This window comes from Puma concolor, chromosome A1, assembly GCF_028749965.1.
Source record: "Puma concolor isolate L17-30 chromosome A1, mPumCon1.1.hap2, whole genome shotgun sequence".
NCBI lineage: Eukaryota > Metazoa > Chordata > Mammalia > Carnivora > Felidae > Puma > Puma concolor.
Window position 1 is genome coordinate 1,117,764 of NC_141667.1, and position 11,053 is coordinate 1,128,816.

At 60.6% G+C, this 11,053-nt stretch overlaps 2 protein-coding genes across 2 annotated transcripts; one reads left to right on the forward strand and one right to left on the reverse strand.

The window, feature by feature from the left end:
* Positions 1-907: 907 nt before the first annotated feature.
* MRPL36 (mitochondrial ribosomal protein L36) lies at positions 908-1,675 on the reverse strand. The gene is made up of 2 exons (XM_086675461.1): positions 1,620-1,675; positions 908-1,322 (listed from the first exon to the last, which is right to left on the reverse strand). The coding sequence occupies exon 2, from the start codon at positions 1,307-1,309 to the stop codon at positions 1,007-1,009; it is 303 nt and encodes a 100-aa protein (XP_086531587.1). The 5' UTR covers positions 1,310-1,322; positions 1,620-1,675; the 3' UTR covers positions 908-1,006.
* Positions 1,676-3,061: 1,386 nt separating this feature from the next.
* NDUFS6 (NADH:ubiquinone oxidoreductase subunit S6) lies at positions 3,062-10,519 on the forward strand. Its single transcript, XM_086675451.1, has 4 exons — positions 3,062-3,234; positions 3,975-4,028; positions 9,352-9,474; positions 10,343-10,519. The coding sequence occupies exons 1-4, from the start codon at positions 3,103-3,105 to the stop codon at positions 10,409-10,411; spliced, it is 378 nt and encodes a 125-aa protein (XP_086531577.1). The 5' UTR covers positions 3,062-3,102; the 3' UTR covers positions 10,412-10,519.
* The last annotated feature ends 534 nt before the right edge of the window (positions 10,520-11,053 follow it).

Sequence of the window (11,053 nt, forward strand, 5' to 3'; positions counted from 1 at the left end):
TAATGTGCAAAACCGTGTCACTTCTTGTCCTGAGCTGCCTCCTGGGCTCTGTGCTGTGGTTCCGGGCATCGTGGTCAGGATCCCGGAGAGCAGGACTGTGTGTGCGCTGTGCCTTAGTGTGGCACACGGAGCTGCCCACGCACGGTGTGATGCCTGTACCACTGTCCTCCTAGTACAACCCGCTCCAGCTGTGGCCCGGACACCAAGGCTGCCAGGGGGGCCGGGGACATTCTGTGGGGGGCTCAGACCGTGCGGGTGACACAGCCGCTGGGACACGAGACACAAGAACACTGCAGGCCACGGGCTCCAGGCCACATGCCTGCGGAGTCCCACGGCGGCTCTGCTTAGTACACACCCTCCAGGTGCGTCGTGCGTACATGTGTACAGATACATGCACACACCACATCCACGCAAATGGGGACATGCATGTACAAATACGTGCACACACCACCCACATCCATGCATACGGGGACATGCACGTGTGCACAGCGCACCCACACCACACACGTGTCCATTCGTGCGTCACCAGAGATGACAAACACGTCTAACTGGTGTCTAAAACACCTTTACACTCGGGGAACCAAACTTTCCTTGATGTAAGGATTGCCGTCAAGGCTTTCATGCTTATCCGCGGCCAGGGAGTGGAGCAGTTGGCACTCAGAAGCTGCAGGCGGGCTAAATGCGGGGGCAGGGCCGGACGCCGCCTTGCAGGGGCGCCTCAGAAGCAAGACCCACACCCCCTCCATCTTGCCTCCTGCCCTGCAGCCCGAGCACGGACGGCTTGCCCAGAAGATAAGAACGATGCGCTTTCCATCCGGGGCTCTGGCTTGACCAGCTGACCTGGCTGCGCTACATGGGGGTGAGGTGCCCGGCGGTAGAGTCAACAAAACCCGAGGCTCGACAGATCTTAGATTAGGCACTGCTTCACTTTTATTTTCCTTTCCACGAGGTAGTACCGTTCCTCAAGATAGGGACACTGTCTTGCACATTATTTTACGGCGGAGACCTACATCTGTCTCTGTTTGTGTTTTGGGTTCGTTTTGCAGTAGATGAACCAGCGCCCGCGCCTCTTCACCCGGTAGCAGTCCCGACAGCGCTCCTTGATGACGCCCTTGGTCTTGAAGCCCAGGGCAAGCTGCAGGCCGGGCAGGAGGCCGCCGGGCAGGGGCCAGGGTCCCGCGGGCCCCGCGGTGCGAAGAGGTCCCGCCAGGAGAGTGGAGAGCGCGCGGGGCTTCGCCGGCCCGGGGCTCCCCCGGAGCAGCGGGCTCAGGGCGCACGCCAGCATCTTCGCCACGAGCACGCGGGCCATGTGGTGGCCGGGCCTGCGGGGGACCGAGAAACAATCCGTATGGCCTCAGCGCGGGAGGAGGAGTTTCGCCGCCAGACCCCCCCCCCCCCCCCCCCCCCGGCCCCTCCGCCGCCACTCGGCTGTCCCGGGGCCCTTTCCCTGGCTCCGCCGCCCCTCGTCTGTCTCCGGGCCCCGGGGGAGCCCGCCGGCCGGGGACAGCATCCCTCCGGGGCGTGGACAGCCCGGACCTGCGGCCGCGACGCACCCGGGGACTCCCGAGCCTCCGCCCCCTCCTCCTCCCCGGCCCCACGCGACCCCCAGGACCACAGACCTGGGAAGAAGGGGCCGGGGACTGTCGCCTGCGCGCCTCGTGCGCGCCTCGTATGCGCCTGCGCAATGGGGCGGAGAAGCCGCCGCCCGCAGTGTCCGCCAGAAAAAAAGATGGCGGCAGGGTCACGTGGTCGTCCCCGCAGCGCCGGGCGCAGAGGCGGAGCTGCAGGAGCCCCAGCTACCCCTGCGCGGACGCCCTCCCGCCACCGGGTACCTACGGCCTCGGAGGCTGACAAAATGGGAACAGAAATACACATCTGGAATGAAAAATAAGTCACAACCAAGTAGACGTTTAAAAAAAACGAATACCGGCTCAAAACAAAAATCTAGAAGAATTCACACGTTTGTATTAAGTGCACATCCTGGGAGAAATGTGTTGAGGCTCAGGGAAGCAGTGGAGATAGGCACTGGTCCTAACTGGTTGCAGTTAGATATCTTTTTTTCCCGCCCGTATTCTTTAATGAGAAACTTCAAACAAAAGGTGAAGGACTACGGTGAGCACCCATCTACCCACCACCAGAGTCCACACTGAACCCAGTGCATGTTGTCATTCCGGGTATGTGTGCCCACCCATCCATCTACTGTCCGTGCACACGGAGGCGACCTGCAGACGGCGGCCCATCTGCGCACCATCAATAAGGCAGCGAGCTCACTCTTGCACCTGCCCAGGTGAGCTTTGGCCCTGCCTCTGGGTACCTGTTTGTGGGCATCTTTCCGTTCTGAGATTTCCGGTGCATCTCGTCTCTCCTCACCTTGCTGAGTTCTCTTCCACCTCCCGGAATCCGGGCTGTGGGTGTCCTCAACTCCTGGCGGGTGGGGGGGCATCCCCACCCTAGCTCTGAACTCTGAGTCTGCCCCCCGTGCCCACCGCCCTCGGCGTAATTGGCTCTCCTGACCCATCTATGAACAGGCAGTTCGGAGAGGGAAGCACCGGGACCGCCATCGCGGGTCTGCATAGGTGTGCTCTAGAGCAGGGCGCCCTCGGGGCTGATCTGCATGGGGATGACATCGAATGTGTCCTACTGGTAGCTTCACTGGAGTTCTGCTGCAGAAATCTCAATTTCTGCTGTCCCCGCGCCCACACAGAAATGCGCGCTGCGCAACGTGAATGTACATACAGTTTAGGCAATGCAAGGACCCTTCGCCAATAAAAACATTAGATACCTAACCTCCTTCCATGATTATCAATTGTCATCGAATGTGAAGAGTGCCCTTTCATTTTCCATCCTGCTCTGCCCTAGCCCTGGCAGGAGGGCCACTCAGCAGTCGATAAATGTTCAGGTTGCGCACAAATTTTCCCGCCTTTTCAGTACTGAGCCTCGGCCCCACCGTTGCACCTGCTGGGAGGCACTCGCCCGAGCGCACTGCGCTTGCGCGTCCCCGCCCCCAGCGTAAGTCGCCGCAGCAAGAGCCCCTCCCCCCCGCGGAAGCCGTGCGCACGCGTCAGCGCGTCGGTGCGCCGGGTCAGGGGTCAGCCCGCAAAGATGGCGGCGACGGTGACCTTCTGCCGGCTGCTGGGCCGGAGCGGTCCGGCGGCGCTGAGCCTGCCCCGTGGCGCCAGGTGTCTAGGGGTGCGGACTTCACCGACCGGGGAGAAGATTACGCACACCGGCCAGGTAACCGCCGCGGCGTGGAGGACGCCCTCCATCTCGGCTTCCCGTTCCTCCGGTCCCCTCCCCCTGCGGCCGGGGGACGCGCCGGCCGGTGGGCAGGGTCTCGCAGGCCGAGTCCCGGGCCGGCCCCCATTCACATTAGGGTGGGTGTGTGCGGGGGTCCCACGCTCTGACCGACGAGACGGAAGCCGCCCCACCCCCACGGCCGCCGCCGTGCCTCTGCAGTCAGGGTAGGCTCGTCCTCCGAGCGTCTCCAGCTCCAGCATCAGGCCCGTCCCTGTGGACAGGCTGACCGTCGGGGCCCGCGTGCGCTTCCTGTCGTGTCCGCGGTGCTAGGCCGTACGTTTTAACAAGCCGAGGGGCCGCTGTAGTCTAAAACGGAAGGCGGAAAAGTGAGCGAGGTACCTGTGTTATTAAGGAGTCCCCTAGCCGACACTTTTATCCGGTGTCGGCCAGAGGTGAAAGAAAATTGGGGGCGCCCCTCCTCTGCCCGAGTTGGTCTCTGCTTTCAGACCGCACCTCGCTACCTTCCGGTTCCGATTGTTGTCCCGTCTCACCTTCGGTATATCGCTGGAGAATGCCCCTGGTCACGAAGTTACACTTTGCGCCTCACGCACTTGGCCACGAGTGGCCAGAATGTTAAGAGAAAACACTTTCCTGTAATGTTTACTCTTGGTAGGAAGTGACTTCTTCCCGTATCAGGCTGTGAAAATCATATAAGGTCTTTTTTTTTTTTTTTTCAGGCTTATGATGATAAAGACTACAGGAAAATCCGATTTGTAGGTCGCCAGAAAGAGGTAAGCCAAACGTCTAGTGAAAGAGAGGTAGGCTTTGGTAAAACCTTTATGTAACCAGCAGGAAATAAAAGTTAATCTCTGGACTTAAATTCTCAAACTGGGGGGGGGGGGGGGGCACCCTGGAGGCTGTGGAAGTTTGCCTGTCTTTGAAATGCTGAATGTGCCTGTATTTGTTTTGTCCCCCCCCCATTGTAAAGTGACATCTTGTGTCTCTCGGTTTCTGTATAAATGGGAGTGATCTTTTTTACCGTCTCCATTTCTGTGTCTTCTACTCCTGAGATCTTCAGATTAAAGGAAGTCACAGCAGCTTTTAAAAATTACTCTTTTGGTCACTCTTTGGAGTACGCTTCTCATATTTACTGCCAGACAGACCAGACTGTGTTCTCACAGGGACGGACATGCACACGCTGAAACCAGCACGAGGGTTGTCCTTCCCCGCGTGGGTCTTACGGCTCACTCACCGGGTAACCGCTGGAGACAGGGCTGGCGGTGGAGTCAGCCCGCAGGGGCCTGTTCGCGTCCTGGTTCCTCACCCGCGCTGCCAGCTCCCCAGTCTCCGTGCGTGTTGGTTCGGCCGGTTTTCCACTTCTGAGTCTGTTTGTGTTCCACGGTCGCCCTGAGTCCGTCCTTCCCTCAGTCAACCTTCTCCTTGCTCCTCAGTTGGCCCTAAATCGTGTTCCCTTCCCCGCTGATCTTGGTTACATTGTCCGCTCTTAGCGTCTACATTTCTACTTCCATTCCTCTTTTGTGGGCCTGGTGGGGCAGGTGGAGGAGGCGGAGTTTGGTGCCCTGTGGGGAATGCATGGGTCCTGAAGCTTGGGGGTCGTCCCTGTGGCCTGGCCCCCGGCCCCCTACCTCAGCTCTTCTGATGTTCCAGCAAGCACCTGGGTCTGTGACAAGCTCCTCTCTGCTGGAAACTGTGTGGCCTCTGGCTTCTGATTGCCGGGGCCGGAAGGGGGGGGCTGGGGGGTGGTGGGGGAGGGTAGGGGGCGGTGGCGGCAGAGGGGTTGCATCAGGGAAGCAACCTAAAATTGAAACCGAACAAACAAAATCAGAGTTGGCGAAGCGAGTAAAGTGGGAACGGGGCAGTGCTGAAGGTGTCGCCTCACTCTGTGAGCTCCCCCAGGTCTGCACCCCTCTCCCAGCTCCGTGTGTGCGTGGCCTTTTCCTGGCTGAGATCGTGAGGGCCCAGGGGCACATCTTCACGTTGTAAAGGTGCACAGTGTGTCTGTAAGTGGTGAGTAGGCATCCGCTCCCGCTTTCCCTCCTTCTGGAAGAAGTCAACACAGCTGGGCGTCGCATTCATAGGCGTGGCTCTCCTGAAACATTTCCCTTCCCAGGTATATACTCTCTGTCTTGGCAGTGGGGTGAATGGGGTCCACGGGCCTTTGGCTTCCTGGGGTGGGGGGCGTGGCCTGTCCGTATGTTTACCCCCCGGACCCAGAGGAAAACCCTTGAAACTGAGTTCCTAAACTGCGGGGTCCAGACACTGCTGGCCCTGGGCGCTGAGCCTCGCGGCTGGTGGCTCTGCAGCCCCGTGCTGGGTCCTGCTCCGTGTGTCTGAGCTCGCCCTCCTGGCACCGGCTGGGTGGCCCCTGAACCTGTGTCACCGCAAAGCACCCGTGGACACCGCTGTCCAAAAGTCCTAAGGGGCGTTTTTGAGCATTTTCTCCAAATGTAGCTTCCTTTTTAATTTGGATGAAAACTTGAGTTTTTATTTTGACTTGAAAATTATATACGTGTGTGTGTACACGTACGTTTAGCTGGGTATAAATGTTGGTATTAGTATGAAAACAGTCGATGTTCTAAGTAATTGGATTGGGGCTTTTACTTTGCTTTAAATCTCTAGCTCTCCATGAACACGGTTAACGTCCTGCAGGACACTGGTTGCTCAACTAGGCTGCGATTCCTTTTTGTACAGATCAATACTGTCTCGTGTGGTCCCGTGTTTTGTGTTGTGTCTTTGAGCTGCACTTTCCATAGGAACTGTTGCTGCCAAAACACCAGCTAAAAAATACAAACAGCTCACTAGGTATTTGGACCTAAACATGTTTGTGCCCAAGTCGGTTGACCAAGAGGCACATAACCAGGTAGTTTCATGTTTGTTACACTAGTGACGCGTATAGGACAGGTGTCCAGCCATCGGTTTATGGCTTGTGACACAGCGTGTGCTCACAGCTGAGGTGAAGCATGCGGGGCGCCGTGGCATTTCTCTGTTCGTCCCTTGGAAGGGCTGGGGACGCTCCTGGCCGTGCCCGTGGGAACCGGGTCGGCAGCTGGGCGCGCTCTGGCGCTGGGACTGGGCCCTGCTTCCTCTGCGGCTCAGTGTATGTGTTCCTGCGGTTGGCCTGAGTCCTGGGAACGAGACGTTCATCACGGTAGGTCAGGGTCACCTACTGAGTGACGGGGGCAGTCCTGTGTCAGTCTCCGGTGTCAGCTGCCCTTCCCGCGGGAGATGGTGGTCTGTCTGACTGCCGTGATGGGACCTGGGGGTTTGTTAGTGTGCCCTTTGTGACACGTTTGTCACTTAGGTAGACACCATACTGTTTTACAGCATGAGGCTTTATTTGTGGGGCGTGTGGCTCTGTCTGCAGCAGAGGTGAGTGAGCACGACATCCCTCCCTCCGCAGCCCGCCGCCGTAAGGTGCCGGCATCGGGAGCGGCGGGGCCGTCCACAGGGGCGCCGAGCTCAGAGCGCTGGTAGGACAGCGCGTCCACACCCAGCGCGTCCGTATCCCGCGTCCACGCTGCCTGGCCTCCCCGCGCACCTGGTGTGTTGGCTCGAACGTAGCCGTACTTCCCAGTAACTTCCTACTGTGTTTCTGGAAATAGAAGTTGGAGGAAAAGTCTTACAAAGTCAGGGTCTGTAACCGTAAAGCTTTTTAAGAAATAACTAAACTTTTCCAAAATGTCCCCATCCTGTGGATTTGGGGCGTCAGGTCTGGTGAGGTGCCTGGGAGAGCGAGGGGCCGGGCCGCTCTGGGTCCCGCGTCCTCTGGACGGAGTCAGCTGGCTCCGGAGAATCTGAGGTCAGTTGTGCCTTTCTGACCTACTCCTGGGTTTATCACCCCGGATTCAGAGGCCCCACCCCCCTATTGGTAAAGATGGTGCCTGACCCTTGTTTCCTTATCTTCACTGAGGCGGTAGGCGGGGCTCTGGGCACACGGGGTGGGGACCCGCGGGGCCTGGTCACCGGGACTGACCCAGCGCGCACTTCTCGCCCGTAGTGACACGTCAGAACTGAGGCGGACGTTCAGCAAGCGGGTCGCGAAGTCGCCGGGCGGTGTGTGCTCTGTGCGGCCTTGTGCGGCCTCGCACTTCCTGTCTTGTCTCCTGGGGCATCTGTTGGGGACGTGCGATGTTCCGCTGCTGACGGCGTTCCGGCTACTGTGCACCTCGGTCACGTGACCCTCAGCCTCCGGGCGCGGGTGACCTTCCACGTGTGGCCACGCCGCTGTTTCCCTGCCTGGGTGGGTGGAGGATGCTAGATCTGGAGGTGCCGTCGAGCGAGCTGCTCCTTGTCAGCCTGAGCAGGGTCCACACCTGCCGCCGACGGTGAGAGCGGGGTCCCAATGGCTGCGGACGACGGCGTCAGAGAGGAGGGTGAGCCGGGGCAGGGACCTCCCGAGGGAGGCCCTCCGGGAGAGGAGGCCGCGGCCCCTGGCACGGCCGGCCCACCGCGGCGGGACACCGGAGTCGGCCCCCACACCGGGTCGTGGGCTCCCCAGGGACCGTGTGGTCTCGGCTTCAGCCCTTTCCCTGGACACCGACGCTGATGCTCCATGTGTACGGCCTCCCTGGCCCTCCGGGCTTTGTCTGCGTGGCGCCCACCAGGCGGCCCCGAGTGGCGGGCTCGCTGCGAATCACATACGAGCCAGGCGGGCCCCCTGGCCCGCATCCGAATTTTGCCGCGGTGGCTCGTCGTCAGAGCCGTGAGGTGCCGAGCCGGGACGTTCGAGGGGCCGTTTCAACGCGGAGGGAACGTATCACGGCCCCCTGGTCCTGTGAGCCCAGCCACTCCGATTCAGCAGCTTCCAGCGGCCGCGCCGGCTTCCACTCTGGTCCGGCAGTGCCCTGCGGCCCGCCAGCGCCGGCCGGCCGAGCGGGTCGTGACGTCGCGTCGCTCCGTGACGTCGGGTTCACCGGGACGCACGTGTGTCCCGGAGATGCCGACGTGACTGCAGCACCACTTCCCGTGAGTGAGGTTCCAGTGAGTCCTTGAAGCGTCCAGGGGGTGGCAAGTGCGCTCGGAGCGTCCCGTTACTAAAAATTTCATTTTACGTTTGTATCTTGGAGCCTCAGCTCCGCGCACTGCTGACGTGTCTGTTTCTTTTAACTTTATGTGTTGCCCACCCCCCCCACCCCGCGCCCCCTCCTATCTGTCCATTTGTGTCCTTGGAGCTCACTTGTCAAAAGACCCGGGTCGTTTTCTCCTGTGGGGTCACCTGCAGCTGGGTCTTCCTGACTGTGGTCCTTAGAGGTGTTTGTGCCTCTGTTCTGTGAGTGTCTAACGGGGGCGGGGTCAGGTCCGACTCCTGGTCTCTTCATGGCGAGGTTCCTGCGTGGGGCGCTTCCAGCCTCGAGATGCAGTTTCCCTGGGGTGGGGGTGGGAGGCGGGCCGAGGGTCACGTTCTCTTGCGTCCCGGTAGCCCGAGGACCTGCGTGAAAAGAAACTGGGCGGCCTGAGGAAGGTGGAAGAAATCGGATCTCTGCTTTTGTTTATCGGTTTTTATCTCTAGTAAGGCGCTTACTGAATTTTTAAAGTCTGTAAAGTCACAGACTTGAGCCTAGCGTGTTTTGGTGCCTGCAGTTACCGTGAGTGCCGTTGTCCCTTGGATTCCCTCCCCTGCCCTCTCCTCCCTCCCCTGCCCGGCCCTCCCCGGTTGGGTGTTTCCTCAGGTTGGCCGCCCTCTGGGGGCTGTATTCCTCTCCTCTGTGACAGCAGGGTGCTGCTGGTGACAGTCCCTCCCGTGGCTCTTCCTGACCTGTCCCAGTGGGTGGCTGGTGCGGCGAGGGGAGCCTGGGACAAAGCCCACCAGGCAGTTGTTAGCGGTCTGGAATCCAGGTCCTGGCAAGTGAGAGAAGCGAGAGGGGTTTGCATTCAAGTTCTTGCACTGTTTCTGTACGTTTGAAGTTGCATCCACAGGAAGCGCCAGAAGCGTGTGTGTGTCTGCACTCGAGACACTTGTGTGCGACTGTGCCCGTGCCGGCTGGACCTGGGGACCTGGGGGCCTGGGGGCACTGTCCACATAAACTTGGATCGCATGAAATTATGAAGCTGTTGTTTTTGGCTCTACGAATTTTTCTTTTCCTCTTGTTCCAGGTGAATGAAAACTTTGCCATCGATTTGATAGCTGAGCAGCCCGTGAGTGGAGCTGACCGTCGGGTGGTCGCGTGTGACGGCGGCGGGGGGGCTCTTGGCCACCCGAAAGTGTACATAAACCTGGTACCGTGTCCCCTGTCCTTGCTGTCCTAGTCCGAGGTGCCCTGTTGAGAGCGGCCGCCGCAGTGCCGACCTCGACCGCCCACCTTCCCGCTCGATCTGCCCGTGGACCCTGCCGCAGGGACCCCGTGAAGGGCACCTGTCCCCCGGGACGCGCCTTCACGCCTTGGGATGCGTCGTCTCGCGCTGGGACGCGCCGTGAGGTGCTGTGTGAAGTACTTTGTGTGGCCAGCGCCGACTGTCCACTCTCCTTCCACGCGCCTACTCTGTCTTCCTGGGACCGCCGTTTCGGCCCCTGTGCGCGTGGATGGGTGCGCAGAGCCTTAGGGAAGATGAGACGCGGGGCCGTTAGCGGAGAAGGCGACCAGGGGCTGGGGCTCAGCTGCTGTGGCGTCATGGAGGGGAAGGGGGTCAGCAGTGCCCCGCTGTCCCGTCCGCTAGGGGCCGGCGTGCGCCCGGACCGGACCCCGGTCCGGGGGCGCGCGGGTGGGCCTCTGCTCGGCACCCCACGCGCTCCCGTCCGTTGAGTTCTGTGCTCAGGGCCAGAGCTCGGCCGTCCCGGGCCGGGAGGGCAGATGGGCATCGAGCTAAGGCCCCAGGCGGCCGCTGCGCCCATCCCCGCTCCCTGCGGTGCTCCTTCGAGAGGACCACGGGTTCTGGCGTAGGTGCTGAGCTGGGGTTCAGTCCGCTGCCCCGGCTGCAGCGAGACCTGGGCCCCCGGTGCCACCATGGCTCTTGGTCCCGTAGCGACCTCAGAGCTTTTCCGCCGTCTCTAGGTGAGGCTGTAACTCAGGTCCGTGTCTGCTGTCTCAGTGTTTACACTTGGAGTAGAATGTGGAAACATGAGGTCTCTCCTCTTGAATCTTTTCAGGACAAGGAAACCAAAACTGGGACGTGCGGCTATTGTGGACTGCAGTTCAGACAGCAGCATCACCATTAGCGTGGCCAAGCTGTGCACGCGCGGGCGTCTCCGCCTTAACACGCAGCAGCCAAGAGCCCGGTGCTGTCACGGGGCGCCGCCGGCTGAATAAAGGGCGTCGTGACCCAGGACGGCGAGCCGCACGCGTGCTGCTTTCAGAGAGGACTTGGGAACGAGCACCCACCTGGAAGGGCAGGGTCCTCCTCCGGGCGCGCGGGGGGCCTCGCGGCACCTCCTGCGATCCGGGTCACCGCACCGGGTGGCCGAGGGGCGGGAGGGAGAAGGGCTTCTCCGATTTTGCGGACGAATTGGAGGTTCGTCAGGCTTAGGAGCTCCCACAGGGGCCGGTGCTGGGTTCAGGCCTCCACCCTCTGACTGGAAGCGTGTGCTCTCCCTGCCACTCCCCTGCGCCTGCGCTTCATTGTGTCCTCATCTTTAGGGTGAAATATAGACTCTTAAAGCCCGGGAACTAAGCATCTTCGGAAGGTACGGTCACCTACGGGCCAAATTCAAGGCAATCCGTGTAATGAAAAGAGGAATGGGTGTGAGGTGACACAGAAGTAACAGGACTTTAGAGGGGAGGGGAAGGAGGCTGGGTGCAGCCCCCGTGGGCTCTGACCTGTGGCCCGTGGGGTCCCGGAGGAGGCTCCTGACGCAGATGGA